General features: G+C 44.4%; 1 protein-coding gene across 1 annotated transcript in view; it reads left to right on the top strand.

Annotated features, from left to right (window-relative positions):
* Nucleotides 1-13983, top strand: part of LOC106571900 (fibulin-2) — a 45212-nt gene extending 31229 nt beyond the window's left edge. Inside the window, exons 5-16 of the mRNA XM_082961992.1 lie at nt 753-972; nt 1321-1545; nt 2653-2757; nt 3507-3608; nt 5871-6005; nt 8703-8840; nt 9884-10027; nt 10152-10280; nt 11103-11228; nt 11473-11718; nt 11827-11950; nt 12551-13983. Of these exons, the coding sequence (XP_082818118.1) occupies nt 753-972; nt 1321-1545; nt 2653-2757; nt 3507-3608; nt 5871-6005; nt 8703-8840; nt 9884-10027; nt 10152-10280; nt 11103-11228; nt 11473-11718; nt 11827-11950; nt 12551-12908 (2052 nt within the window). The 3' untranslated portion in view covers nt 12909-13983. The remainder of the gene's footprint in view (nt 1-752; nt 973-1320; nt 1546-2652; nt 2758-3506; nt 3609-5870; nt 6006-8702; nt 8841-9883; nt 10028-10151; nt 10281-11102; nt 11229-11472; nt 11719-11826; nt 11951-12550) is intronic.
* The last annotated feature ends 2275 nt before the right edge of the window (nt 13984-16258 follow it).

Raw genomic sequence — 16258 nt, 5'->3', positions numbered from 1 at the left:
AATGATGACGGCACGTGTTTCCTTGCAGGTAACCATGGTTACCATGGCAAGGAAACCCTCCTTTTGAAGCTTCCAGTCTGTTATTCGAAATCAATCAGCATGACAGAGTGATCTCCAGCCTTGTCCTCGTCAACACTCACACCAGTGTTAACGAGAGAATCACTGACATGATGTCAGCTGGTGCTTTTGTGGCAGGGCTGAAATGCAGTGGAAATGTTTTTTGGGCATTCAGTTAATTTGCATGGCAAAGAGGGACTTTGCAATTAATTGCAATTCATCTGATCACTCTTCATAACATTCTGGAGTATATGCAAATTGCCATCATACAAACTGAGGCAGCAGACTTTGTGAAAATTAATATTTGTGTAATTCTCAAAACTTTTGGCCATGACTGTATACTCAAGGCCTTGGTGTAATGTTATATATTGTCTTCACCGCCCCACCATGGGCTCTACATAACTCAAGTCGTATAACACTTCTGCACAGCCACACTATATCCCAATGGTTACTATTTCAGTTTTATGTTTCACTCTCCCCCATGTAGCTTGAACGATATCCTGCTGAGACGGAATATAGAGTGTTGAAATAATTGAGAGAGGTGGGGATAGATGTGAAAGAGGAACTTTGAGCTCCGCGTTTTATATGAAACCCCTTAAACATAGCATACAGTATATTGTTTGACCGTACAGTCTTCTTCCAATCAGGCACAATGGATATGGTACATGTCGATGTTGAATCTGTCCACCCTATAGGAGTGTTGCAGCTGCTGCTCTCTGGGGCTGAGGTTCCGTAGCGAGGGCTACCGCTGTGAGGCTCACCAGTACCTGGGTTACCCCTGCAGCCACGTCTTCCTCACCTGCTGTGAGGGAGAGGGGGGGGGGGCAGGGGAGGAGGAAAAGGGAGGAGAGGGAGATGGCTTGGACAACCTCAAAGAAAGGCCCGCACTGGACCCCACTGCAGTGCCAATAAGAGGTAAAGTCGTGCAGACACGCACGCACACACTACACACACCACTGCACTGTCAAGGGGTAGTGTAACACACCAGTGTACTGCCAAAGAATATCATAAACAAGAGCCTCTTTACCTCTCCTACTAAAGAGAGGCTTTGTAGTGGACTCTTCCCACTTTGTGCACCACACTACCCTGCCTGAGTGAGGGCAGGTTATTACTATACTATACACTCTTTTATAAGGAATAAAGTTCCTGTTCTCTATTCTCTTGTATCCAACTGCCTTGGTTCATCTGCTCTACTTGACTCTATTATACTGTACAACATAGAGGTAAGGCTATTAGTGACAGTCCTCTCTCCTTGTCCTGTAGTGTCAGACACCCCGTTCCCTAAAGAGGCCTTCTCCATCGGGGAAGAGGAGGAGCAAGAGAGGGAGAACACGGTGGAGGGCCCTCCAGAGATGGAGGATGTAGATGAGTGTCAGGTGTACCAGAGCACACTGTGCCACCACAGGTGTATCAACACCCCCGGGTCCTTCAGGTGTGCCTGCTACCCTGGCTATGTGCTGCAGCAGGATGCGGCCAGCTGTTTACCAGGTAAAATAAAACTTCTCGTAGGTTATTAGAGTGTGTCAGACCATGCACCTTACAGTACTCCACTATACTGTATGTGCAAGATCACTTCGCTAATAGCCTGGGTGTCTGACTGTTTCGGCATTGAATAACGGCACACAGTTGCCTTAATTGGCAAGACGACGGCAAGTTGGATAAAGTGGAAACAGATTGGCAACCCTGAAGTATAGAACAGTTATGTAAATGTCAGTCCATAAAACCACTGAAAGAGGACTGATTCCTGAGTGTATTATCTTTGTGCCAGGTAGTACATTGTGCCAAAGCAAACAGTATGATTGACGGAATTCCGTGTTTTCAGATTCCTGCTAGTCTCTATCTGTCTATATTTATCCACACTTTGACAGTATATGATTTTCCTGCTCTAACTGGAAAGAGTACTGTCTGATTGAATGATCATTGTTATCGAGATAGAACATTCAGAATCACTTCCTGATCTCGTAGAGGTGCTCACCTAATAGCTAGTAGGCTAATGCTCACCATCATCTGATCACGTTTAGATTGTAGAGACTGATCTTGGAGATTAAGCTTTTTTACTGAAATAGATAGATGTTGTAGCTGTATATCATTAACGTCTCATACTGTTTCGATAAAGCCTCTTGTCACAGCTATTACAACAGTAGCCTACATACATTTAGATGAGTAAAGAAAGTATTTCCAGGTATTTCCAACCTACTGTACTGTAGGATACTGTAAGTGTATTAGACCTTTAATGGGGCTTTCACCAGCACAAGCCTGTCGCCACAGGAATCTGATGTGAGACCTATTTTACAGAAAATTACAGTGAGTCTGCAGGTTGAGTCCCACTAATAAAAACACAGGTTTGTCTGCAGGCCATGCCTTTTCCTATCGTACCCCAACTCTCTCTCTCTCTCTCTCTCTCTCTCTCTCTCTCTCTCTCTCGCTGAGGGAACTTTTATCTGTGCTCTGTGGCTGTCTAGTCTCATATCTGTGGATGAATTGAAGGCATTTCACAGATTTCTCCTTATCCAGATAGATAGGATGACTTGGCGGTTTGTTGGTTATGCCGTTTAATTAATCTTTTCCGTGATGAGTTTATTCCTGTTTTCACAGAGACGGTGGATGAAGAGAACAGACTGAGAGAGGATGACAGGCCAGAAGTTGGGTCTACCTCCACCGTACCCCCCACCACTACAACCCCTGTCAACCCCTGTGAGGGTGAGTACAACCTCACTGTAGGCCAGGGTGGTGCCTTCTACTGTAAACCTGGCAGACCACAATGTTTTCATATCTTAAAATCTGTTATTAGTCTTGATAGGAGAAACCAGACGCAGGTCTGGAATCAGTGTGTGAAAGTAGTCCCATTAGCAATAGAGGAACCATTAGGGCACAGCCTATTAGGTAAGAAACAGAAATGTAAATCATTAGTCAGCCATCCGGTCCCTTAAGAGACCCCAAGGCCCAGAAGGTTTTTAGTTATGCACCCTTCTAGTGTGATTCATGTCACATTCCTTCACGTGACAGTTTTTTCCTCAATACCATTCAATACCATTCCATTAGTTCCGTTGCAGCTATTACCATGAGCCCTTCTCAATTAAGGTGCCACCAACCTTTAAATGTCACATACAAGTATTCCAATTGCATCAAAGGCCATGAAGCTCTTGTGTGTATTGAGAAGTCTCCAGCCATCCCTGTGTAGTCCAGCATATTATATCTAGCGTGGGTCTCCTCAGGGTGTGTGTTTGCCTCCATAACTCCAGGGTGGGGTCCGGTCCCAGCGGCCGCAGGAGGAAATACAATACAAACAGGTCAGGGGTCAAAGTGGAAACAGGAAATGAGTGAACAGGGATACAGTAAATCACACAGAGGTTATCTAACACACATGCAAGGCCAGGGACCTGCCCACTCTGACTTATGTCACCCTGACTACAGTGTGTTTTGGTGTGATGTTGTGCCCCTCTGAGCAGGAAATAGCCACTGTATGCAACAGTGCTCCTCAGTGGCCGGAAGGCCTCACTGCTCCTGTTTCCCAGGGTTCTCTCTGATGGCTGACGGGCAATCCTGTGAAGGTAAGGGACTCGCACGCACACACACAGAGCACTAATCCCCTTTTCTCATAATGACACTAGAGGAGACGCTCAGCTGCAGATAAACAGAACCTCATATTCAGAAGCAGGCTCCACTATGGGATTTAATTCGTTTCTATCTATGTGATCTCACACTGTTCCTACACTACTACACGTCACACACGTCTACCGGTTGAGATCTCCCTGACCAAATCAAATCAACACACAATATGGGATTGTATGGTTCAGTGGCGGTCGGTGATGTTTAAGATGAGGGAGGACGATTTTTCTTTTCACGAGCATGGCCTTATTTCTATTACAGCATATTGGATGACTGTCATTCATATTCCATTCACCCAGTTCATTGTAACAGCGTTAGGTTTAGGCTACTGCATGATACTCAAATTCTCCCTATACCCATCATGAGGTTGCTACAACCTAGCCTATGAATGAACGTTTACAATGTAGATGCACACAGGTCGAGAGAAAGATTTGAGGTGACAGACAGTTACACGTTCAATACCGCCTTGCACACTCTTGCCTGCATCTAGCTGATCTAGGGTGTAATCATTAGTCCAACAGTTGCAAATGAGAGTTTCTATTGGACAAATTTGTTTATCCCCGTTTCGTTCCATTTAAGAAATGTTTTCCAACAGTATCGGCGGAATGAATACACCCCTGATCACGCGTAAACACAGTTCACTTTCACAGTAGCCACGTAACGTGAACTGTGTTTACCCGCGATCAGTGGTGTATTCCTTCTCACATCTATGCACTCTCCTCCTCTCACATTTTCCCTTCTCTTGTGGACTTCAATGTACAATACATCAGCTGTATGTGACCAGGCAAAAAAAACTTTCCAAGCCAAACCATATCATAATCGCTACACACAGCCCACATCGTTGTCACCATATTAGCTAAAGTAACATCATAGTCAACATAGCTAATATAACTAATGCCTTAGTAAACCTACAGAAATCATGCATTAACGTTACAGTGTACAGTCAGTAAGCAGTTTAGCACATACACCGGCGGACCCCGGTGGCAATGAATTAGTAAAACCAAAAGCTTACCTTGACATGGAAGAGTTCCAGTGTTGTGTTGGATAGTCATAGTCAGATAGCTAACATAGCATCCCTCTGTTTGAGCAGGGTGTTTGAGCAGGCTAAACTAGTTCGCTGCATTTTCAAGTTAAGTAAGTGAAACTGAAAAACAATGACAGTCTCTCTCTCTCTATCTCTCTTTCTTGCTTCTCTTTCATTTTGGAAGAAATGTATTTGTTCAAAACTGTTCATCTATTGTCTTTCTCTCTCTTTGAGTCAACTACTCACCACTTTTTATGCACTGCACTGCAGTGCTAGCTAGCTGTAGCTTATGCTTTCAGGACTAAATTCATTTTCTGATCCTTTATTTTGGGTGGACAACAGTTCATGCTGCAAGAGCTTTGATAGGTTGGAGGACGTCCTCCAGAAGTTGTCATAATTACTGTGGAAGTCTATGGAAGGGAAGAACCATGAGCCTCCTAGGTTTTGTATTGAAGTCAATGTACGCAGAGGAGGACAGAAGCTAGCTGTCCTCCAGCTACACCATAGTGCTACTTGTAGACCTTCATTGCAAGACAGTTTGTTTTTATCAATTAGTTGGTGATGTACATTTATTCACTATAGTTTTATGTTTTATGATTTTTATGAAATTCACTGAGGAATATGGTCCTCCCCTTACTCCTCTGAGGAGCCCTCTCTGGTGTGGTTGTGTGGTTGTGTGGTTGTATGGCTGTATGGTTGTGTAGTTGTATGGTTGTATGGTTCTTACGATGAAGCCATCTCTTCTTGCAGACCTAGACTTCCTGCTTGGTGGCGGTGGACTGTTCTGTTGTGACCTGGTGAATGGTGGTGCAGTGTGTTGACAGATCTCTCATTGTGTGAGACTTATACCCAGTGGCCGTGCCCCCAATCCCTCCTCTCTGTGGAGGCCAAGGCCAGGGCCATGCAGGCTGCTTAATCTATCTGGGACTGGCACTGTGTTGCACTGAGAATTACACATGACCAGAGGTGACTATAGGGGTTATTCTAATGTGCTTACTTTCTCTCTCTCTCTCTCTCTCTCTCTCTCTCTCTCTCTCTCTCTCTCTCTCTCTCTCTCTCTCTCCTGCCCCTATTCTGTCTTTCCACCTTTATATCCCCCTCTCCCATTTGCACTCCTCTCTCTTGCCATCTCTCTCTCTCTGTATCTTCCTCTTTCCCCCCTCACTCTCTTTCCACACAGATATCAATGAGTGTTTGATGTCCACCCATACCTGTCAGATGAATGAGCATTGTGTGAACACGGCTGGGAGTTTTGTGTGTCAACGTCAGATCACCTGTCCTCTGGGTTACCAGATCAGCAACGATGTCTGCGAAGGTACTGTAGCTGCAATCTATAGCAACGCCCAAAGCATTCACTCTCCAGTAGGCACATGTGTAACTTGTAGCAACACAACAACTGTGCATTAACTTGACCTTTCACAATGTGAGGAAAGCACATTGTTTAGTTTTACAATCACAGTTGCCACCCTTGGGAGTGAATACGAATCAAAGGTTTGGGAGCTGCCTATCAGATCTGTAACCATTCGTCATGTAAGCTACAGTGCAGTTATAACACAATTTCGCAACTGACCACACAAACAAGTCATTTCGATGCTGAATATGATTACAAACTAGATAATAGCATTATGCTGTAGTTTCGGGTTTTGCTCTGTCTCTGTACGAAGAACTCATTTGACTTGTGTTTATGTTGGTTGTGCCCACTGCTCCAATGTCAAAGGAAACCTCAGAGCGTTCTTCATTATTTCCATAACCCACACTTGGCAGAGTATGCTAACGCCGGGCTCTTACACACAGCCAGTGTGCTCTGAGATAGATCTGTGAGATGAGCGGGTTGATAAAGTCCTGTTGGTGATCACTGAAGGATGAGTCTCAATGGGCTCTGGTAGAGGCTTCAATGTAAATTAAACTCACGCAGCGGTGAACCAAATGAGCATTTAAACAGGGCTCATAACGGCTGCCACTTCAGACGGCTCGTTGGAGTGAGGTGTGTTTCTACTCCCCTTTGAATTCCCTGCCCATTACCTCTTACACATCGACCAATCTCGCTCTCATCGACTGACGTCCACAACCCCTCCCGCATCTTAGAGAGAGCAGCTTCCTCAAACCAGGAGCAAAGTTCTCTCCTCATTGCTTACTCCAGGAGTTGATTGCCATCCCCAATTTCTTAGCCAATAATTGCAATCCCTGCTTGAGGGAGAGTGAACTCCCTGGTCTCTGTGAGCTCATCGAGCCAGTTCCCTCCTTGATTTGTTGTGAGCCAATTACCTTCCTACAGTATTGCTTTGACTGCGACTGAACACCCTGCCAATCTCTCACACGTTTATCCCTAGTCTCTGTCTCAGTGTGTCTGGGTCTGTCAGACCTGTGCTAGCCTTACCAGGCATGTCTCAGGGCCAGGATGGTGTTAATAAGCTAGTTAAGCCCTGCCCTACCCAGGGGACATACTGGGGCTTTAGCGTGGTACATACTGTATAATTTCCCTACAGGGATCATGGAGCCTCACGCACGCATACAGTACATGCGGTTTCACGCACAGAGTAGGACACACACTTGGTTGCTTGCTGCATGCACACGCATGCACACCCAGTTGGTCAAATATTTGTTTGTTTAGTATTCTTGTGAGGGCTTCTGTTCCCCACAAGTATAGTTAAATACATCCACACACACACACACACACACACACACACACACACACACACACACACACACACACACACACACACACACACACACACACACACACACACACACACACACACACACACACACACACACACACACACACACACACAAAATTGGCTCTTTAAGTCCTGTTTATGACAGATGTGATTTCCCTACAGTGATGAGGCTCTGTACAGCAGCAGATATGTCAGCATTGACAGCTGGGGAATCCCAGTGTAGACAGGTGGAGGAGCTACAGCACAGAGCTGGGTGGGTGGAAATGGGTGCTCCCTTTTATATTTGAAGTAGAAATTGTGCACCAATGTTGCATTTTAAAAAGCCTGTAATATTAAATGAAGTGGCCTTTAATGTAGACCACATGGATAATTGACTTGCTAAAGGGCCAAAATGCAGCATTTTGACATGTCAACCCTGTGTCACCTCTACGAAGATTTTGACCTACTTAACCCCAACATCATTCACCATCATTGTAAAGCCCTAGTTATTTTGTTGCTTTGACAGTCATTTCTGAAGATTATTATTTATTTCATGTGGTTAGTCATTCATTTACATCTGTCCCTCATTTTAAGGTGAACCCTGCTACGTGAACTGAATTTTTTACTTCAAAAGAAACATTGAACATTTAATAGTCAAATCATAGTGTAAAAGCAAGTGAGTTAGTCCTACTCTTCTTGGCCATTCCTGGTGTTTTGTGGTGGAAAGCTGAGCAGGTCGAGCACAACACGTCAACCCTGTTATCAATAGATAGACATGCTAGAAATGTTTTAACAATTTCATTTGTTTTGTGAAGCTTGCATTTAATTGCCACTCCCTGTTGCACACAACAAGCTTCCATTTCCCCTGTCACAAGAGGATTTATGTCTGATTAAGATGAAATCGTCAACCCTGAGAACGCTAGAGAACAGTCAGACTAATGCACAGCACTACTGTCTGATGGGCTGACTCAATGGAGACAATTCATCATGTATCAATAATAGGCTCTACCTGCTGTAGAACTACTGCAATGAGGATGATTGATAGTGGGATCACTCCTTAGATCCTCTCTGAAGTTGGAGAACAAACCATTTTATTGTTGAGGCGAAGAAGAGTTGTTTGGATAGATCTATGTGGAATGATTTATCTGGCAATCTATCTCAAAGCCACAGTGACACCCAGTGGTTACAGTAGACATGACACTCTAACAGGCTTGCAACGTATGAGTAGTTTTGCTTCTCTTCTAAGCAACTCAATGGATTACAAACTGACATTAGCTCACCAACCAAAAATGTGTAATGTATTAGGTTTTATTTCTAACCTACATCCTGTTTATAATCACTGTCTCTGTCCACAGATATTGACGAGTGTGTTCAGGGGACTCAGAACTGTGGGCCAGGCTTTGAGTGTGTGAACAGTGAGGGTTCGTTCAGGTGTAACGCCAAACCTCACTGCTCCATGGGCTTCACACAGGACGCACATGGGAATTGCATCGGTAAGAGGGGCTGTCCGCACTGACTGGGTGGGCTAGGCCTGGGCAGACCTGGGCCACTGTTAACAAGTGTAATAGTATGAACATAACTATAGTAGTGTGTCAAAATGAACATAATGGTTTACCCAGTCCTGATCAGGTAAAGAGTGGCTAAATGCCACACAAGTATTAAACCAACACCCAGAAGACCAGACCAGGTACAGAGGGGTTAAATGCCACACAGGTAGTGAGGTTTAAACCAACACCCAGAAGACCAGACCAGGTACAGAGGGGTTAAATGCCACACAGGTAGTGAGGTTTAAACCAACACCCAGAAGACCAGACCAGGTACAGAGGGGTTAAATGCCACACAGGTAGTGAGGTTTAAACCAACACCCAGAAGACCAGACCAGGTACAGAGGGGTTAAATGCCACACAGGTAGTGAGGTTTAAACCAACACCCAGCAGACCAGACCAGGTACAGAGGGGTTAAATGCCACACAGGTAGTGAGGTTTAAACCAACACCCAGCAGACCAGACCAGGTACAGAGGGGTTAAATGCCACACAGGCAGGGGATTAGAGGGGAGCACAGCAGACTGCAGCCGGGCGGATGAAAGCCAACCCTCCTCCTCCAGTCAGTGCATTCTGATGCTGAGGAATGAGCCCGAGGGACAGGAACTGGGGCATGTCTAGGCAATTCTGAACCACTGTAAAACATTGTAAAATGCACAGTTAGAAGATTAGAAATTAGAGTTACACACACACACACACACACACACACACACACACACACACACACACCAAATTTATCCCAAGGAATGGAAGTGTATGCTGCGTCTGCCTCTGAGCAACACAGTTTAACTAAATGGCTGCCACTCTCTCTCACTCTCTTTGTCCCCTCTTTCGCCCTGTCCTCCGGTTTTCCCCTGTTCTTCCTTTTCCATCCTCCCTTCTCAAACTGTCCCTCCACACACCCACATCCCCTGTTCCCTCCCCCCCATGTGACTGACCCTCTCTCTTCCCTCCGTGTTCATCTTCCCTCCATCACTCTCTCTGCATCCATCAGACATAGATGAATGTGGTGTAGTAGGCCAGCCCTGCAGTCGTGGCTTTAACTGTATCAACACAGTGGGATCCTACAGCTGCCAGATGAAGATCATCATGTGTAACCGTGGTTACCACGCAAGCCCTGACGGAGCCAGGTGCATAGGTAAGAGGTGGAGTAGTATACAGATCTGTGGTTTTCATTTTCATGGTTACCACCAACAAGATCTCTCCTCTCTTCGTCTCGCCTCTCTTCCTCGCGTCCTCTCTCCCTCACTTCCTGTGTCCAGATGTGGATGAGTGTCAGAGCGCTCTGCATCGCTGTGGTGAGGGACAGATCTGCCACAACCTGCCCGGCTCCTACCGCTGTGACTGCAAGACGGGCTACCAGTACGACATGTTCAGGAAGATGTGTGTGGGTAGGTACTGTGTGGCTTACTGACCTCAAGCAAAGAAGTTGACACTTTTCACTTGCTTATTGAAATGAACTCTTTGTCAGAATAGTTCTGGATCATTTTGGTAGGCTGCTTGCAATATGGAGTCAAATGTTCAGATGCTGTTCTGTCTCTATCGCTCTTTCTTAAATTGAGAAGTAATATATAGTCCTCTCTCTCCGAGCCCCCCCACCTCACCTTCATACCATTCCTGTACCATACCGGGGTATATGGTATGTGTAAAATAACACAAAAACACAAAAAATGTATTTAGGCAGCAGAGAGGGGATTGATTGTCTCTGCTGTAACCAAGAAGCTTGATCTTGCAAGCTAGCCACTTAGCTAGTAAGTTAGCAAACCAAATGCATAACTGGAGCCCTGAGCTGGAGATACAATATTAGATAGTTAACTTGTAGCTTTTTTACGGTACGTATATGGTATTCCGCCCAAGCCTATTTTGTTCCTCGCCTGGTCTTCTCTGTATTGTGTCAGAGTTGCTGCAGTTAGTCTCCCAGGCAGCCAGTCAGCCTCTGCAGAGAACAGTGTGCTGATTCACTGGGTTGTGACTTTAATAATAATGGACTCCAGTGGGATGTTTAGACTATCAGCAGGCAGCTGGCCCCTCCACTTCATACCCCTATTCACACACACATACACACACTAAGGAGGTGTACAAAAACATATACATGCGTTTTGTAAACACACTTTCTCTCTCACACCCACATTCTCTCTCTCTCTCTCTCTCTCTCTCTCTCTCTCTCTCTCTCTCTCTCACACACACACACAATCTCCCTCCACTCTCGTCAGATGTGAATGAGTGTTGGCGCTACCCCGGCCGCCTGTGTGCCCAAACCTGTGAGAACACCCTGGGATCCTATCAGTGCTCCTGCACCGCCGGCTTCAGCTTATCCAGTGATGGCAAGAACTGTGAAGGTGAGTGTGCGTGTGTCCTGTTACACCCCCAGCAGGACAGAGAAGGCTTTTGTTCCCCCCGTCACACCTCTAGAGGACTGTGAGATTGGACTGATAGTCTAAAGCCAGTAGTGGCTGTTGGCGGAGAGACATAGAGCCTTAAACATATTGCATTCTGTGACATCATGGACATCATGACATTGTTTCATGAGTTACTTTGAAATGCTACAGCGACGGTTTTATTCCATCTTTGAATGTCTTACAGATGTGAATGAGTGTCTAAGCAACCCCTGCAGTCAGGAGTGTGCCAACATCTATGGCTCCTACCAGTGTTACTGCAGACAAGGCTACTACCTGAGAGAAGATGGACACACCTGTGATGACATTGACGAGTGTGCTCAGAGCATTGGCCACCTGTGTTCCTTTAAGTGTGTGAACGTCCCAGGGAGCTACCAGTGTGCCTGCCCTGACTACGGCTACACAATGTCTCCCAGTGGACGCGCCTGCAGAGGTGAGGAAACAGTGATAGACACATGCCATACACCTAATACATACACACATTACATACACCTAATACATACACACATTACCTCTGAGCTGACTATGGTTTGGGTTACAGACATAGACGAGTGTACTATCGGGGCCCATAACTGCTCCTTGGCTGAGACCTGCTACAACATCCAGGGAGGCTTCCGCTGTCTGTCCTTCGACTGTCCACAGAACTACCGCAAATCCTCTGACACGTAAGTTACTGTATCTCAACTCATCCGTTATCCCAGCAGTTGAATTTAAGAATTTTGTTGTTGTCGGAAAAGTTCAAACAAAAAAATGGGCATTTTCAACAGCGTTTTCATGTTGCCCTCTGGGGCTGGTCAACTGTGTTCTCTTGATTTTTCTCAAAGCTCAAAGTTCTTTTGAGGTCTTTCTCCAATCTGGTGCAGTGTACACGGGAGGGAACAATGTTTCCCTTGAGGGTAATGTGTCAGGCTGGGTAATCTGATCTAAGCTGTGAAACAGAAAGCCCACCTGGGACAGAGGCCATGATACATCAGCTAGGAGTAGGAAGATCTGTCTGGAATCACATTATTGAGTTTATGGCTTCATCTCTCTTCTATTTCTCTTTGGTCTTATTTTGAAATGACCTGGACAAACAGACATGTTTTGCCTATAAGATTCTGACCCTTTGACCGCTATTATTTGATGTTTTGATTTCATGACTCTGGCTCTCTGACTCGTGTTTTTACTATACTCATTCTGTAAATTTGACATGTTTTTATTTATTAATATTGTTTTTCATTATAGTGATTATGTGTGATTCTGACTCTCATTGGCTGGTCCTCTAGCCGCTGTGAACGGCTGAGCTGCCCCAACTTCCTGGACTGTCAGAACTCTCCCCTGCGGATCACCTACTACCACCTGAGCTTCCAGACCAACATAGTCATCCCCGCCCAGATCTTCCGCATTGGCCCCTCCCCTGCCTACTCCGGGGACAATGTCATCATCAGCATCACCCAGGGCAATGAGGAGAACTACTTTAGCACGCGGAAGCTGAATGCCTACACAGGCGCAGTGTACCTGCACAGGCAGGTCCATGAGCCCCGGGACTTCCTGATCGACGTGGAGATGAAGCTGTGGAGACAGGGCACCTTCACTACGTTCCTGGCCAGGCTCTACGTCTTCATCACAGCCAACTCACTCTAACAGACTGGCCCCCAGCCTCCCCCTCCTCCTACCCACCCCCCTAATGGACAGCCAGTTCCCCTCTGACCCCCTACCCATCAATGGACAGTATGAATTTTGACAATAAGTCAGTCAACTTCAATAATTATACCAGTTGCCCAATTTTATAACACACTGATGATTAGGGTTGCAAAATTCCTGGAACTTTCTATAAATTCCCTGGTGTTCCCGAAATCCTGAATGGAAGATTCCCGGAATCAGGATTTCTAACCAGGATTTCTGGAAAACCAGGGAATTTATAGAAAGTTCCAGGGATTTTGGAACCCTACTGGTAATAACAAAAGTCGTTTTGCACTTTAAAAAGAAATATGTTTGAACTTAAAAAAAGAAGTGACCTGGCTGCCTTGGAATTGGTTATGTCCACTCAGTAGGTGAAGATGAGTTGACAAAACGTAAAATGAGTGACATTAGTTGATTTACCTTGAAATCTAAAGTCAGCGAGCTAGAGGTAACACTAGTTTTTACAGCCTAGAGCAGGGGTAGGCAACTAGATTCAGCCACAGGCCGATTTTTGTCGGAGCTGATGGTTGGGGTGCCGGAACATAATTATTGCCATTTGTACACTGCAAATTGACCACAACTAAGCCCAAAAAGAGATTGTATTTGAAAATAACAATAATTTCATACCTTGATTACACTGATACATGATCACATGTCTATTTTTTTTCGTGGAAATACTTGGGAATACATTTCCTAATTGTATTTTGTTACTAAATCACTTGCGGGCCGGTTTTGGCTTGCGGGCCGGATGTTGCTGACCCCTCGTCTAGAGTGTCTTTAACCCACTAAGACAAGTTACAGTATCAGTGCCTCACTCCAAATTATCATTTGATCTTTTATCTCCCTTATGCTGCTGTTCCCTTCTATCCTCTTGAAGAATGTTGTACCACTATGCTAATTTAATATCACAGTATATTATGACTTGTATTTGTACCTCTGTATTATTCAGACACATTATGCCTGGATGTATCATATTTCTGCTGGTTTTGTAAGCTGCAAATTATTGTATTTTTTAACTAAAACTACACAAACTGTTTGATGTTCCGTGTCTATATAACCTATAACAGTATCCATATATGGTGAACAGATTCAAATGAAATACCAGGCAAATTTTTGGACACATAAAATCCTTAAAACTTATGAAAAGCAATCAATTCAATTTACTTAAAAGTAAACCAAGTTACTGCTACTCCTATCAATGTTCACAAAGTACAAGTGATTCCAGACAAGAATTTTCAACTTGTGTTAGACTTGGGTGAAGTGATTACGATATGTCAGAACATGTCACACTGCAAATATACATGCCTTTTTACATACCTTTTTCACACCTTCCTAGTGAGATCACCACAGTGAGAGAGGCCTTCATTTACACTATCTACCCACAATATAAAGACACATGTTTTACAATGACTAATAAAAACAAGCTAATATCATAGTATGAAATGCCTGTAATAAAAACATGTAATGATCTTATCGTATAATAATATAATGAATCACTATATGACGCAGATGTTTTTTCTCCCACTTCCTCTCTGATTTTGTAGCACTTTTTGAAAGAGTAACATCTCCATCTACAGGACATAGTGTATTCTACACAGTCTGTTGTCATACACCAGTGATGCATGGCTGGAATTCAATCAAACTCCCAATGGAAATGTTTAGTGTCTGTTGACAAACTGCTGCCCACATACACTACCTGGGACAATAGTAGGTTTTCACAGAATCCAAAATTCATTCTGTGATTTTGTTTGAATGTGGCACAGAGCTACTGTGTTAATACCACAATGCAGGTTTGATTCGATTGAGCCCATAGCTACTGAAATGTTTGCCACTTGCCAGTGGAATCTTGTTTTTTATATTCGGATTATTTTGGTTTTATCTGAAGGTCAGATAGAGTACAGAATGTGGGACTATAATTAGAATCTCAGAATGGAAACTTTTTTTAAATGGAGTGTATAAAAAATATTAGATGCCCTCCCTGTTTTTTTATGAGCTTCAGTTTGCACTAAGGTCATCTGCTCCTCTAGCCCTGGGCTCTGAGGACCTCCCTTACCATTGTAAACACGGAAAGGGTGTGAGTGGCTCCTTGGCAACTGTATTAATGTATATTGCACATCCAAAGAGAGACGTTTGCCAGTTATCTGCTCATTAGAATGAGTTATATTTCCAAAGGTCATTTCAACAAAAGAATCTAAATTTCATTTTGTTTTCCACTCTCCCTGGTCTAATTTTAGTCCTGAGGCCTTCTCTTGGCTCGGAGAGAAAATGTGATAGCAATTATGAGGCATATGCTTCATAGCTAAACTGTGTCTTCCACACAGGGGAGATCCTGAGCTATAGTGAGGTAAGATAACTAGCACTGTGCATATCTGTGTCGTTTTGTAGCCTAGTACACAGAACAAAACCTACTGACAAATATCAACATACACAAACAGTCATGTACATATATGATGACTATGCTATCATACTGACATTCTTTCTCTTATAAAGGTGTTCAACACAAGATGGCTCCCGAGTGGCGCAGTGGTCTAAGGCACTGCATCTCAGTGCTTGAGGCGTCACTGGAGAAGGTTTGAATCCAGGCTGTATTACAACCGGCTGTGATTGGGAGTCACATAGGGCGGTGCACAATTGGCCCAGCATCGTCTGGGTTTGGCCGGTGTAGGCTGTCATTCTAAATAAGAATTTGTTCTTAACTGACTTGCCTAGTTAAATAAAGGTAAAAAAAAAAAAATAAGTGGCCAGCAGTTTTAGCTATAGTGACCAACCCTACAGTACACTACATGGGTGTATTGGGCGGCTCTCCCCTCCGCATTCACTAGAGTCAAGCCCAAGCACTTCCTGCCATTGAGGTGCCATCCGACACGTACTTATGAGTGCACTGGCCTTGATCGATGGTCCTTTTCCACAATTAGCTTTATCTGCTCCTCTAGATTGGCTTGTGTTGTGTTTCAGGGACACAGTGAATCACACATCCCAGAGAGGGGAAGTTGGTTTCAAAGGACAGTCTCAGGAAGTTATGAAACGAAGGGAGAGGGACAAGAGAAAGTTCTAGGATAGATAATGTGGAGACATTAAGCCAATGAAAATTATACCAGGTCAGAAGGCAAGTAGTGTTTTGGGATTTGTGTTTCAGGGGAAGCCTTGACAGTGTTTACATTTAAACAAGGCAGCATCAAATGAATGTTAATGAGACTGTTTGAAATTCCATTTGTTTGGAATGAACCTGTCGGAATCTTTAGCCTTATATACTATAACCCCAAATTACTCATTCATGCCCCCTCCTCTCCCCTGTAACTATTCCCCAGGTC

This window comes from Salmo salar, chromosome 15 (assembly GCF_965601325.2).
Source record: "Salmo salar chromosome 15, fSalSal1, whole genome shotgun sequence".
NCBI lineage: Eukaryota > Metazoa > Chordata > Actinopteri > Salmoniformes > Salmonidae > Salmo > Salmo salar.
This window is presented reverse-complemented; position numbering and strand designations above follow the sequence as displayed.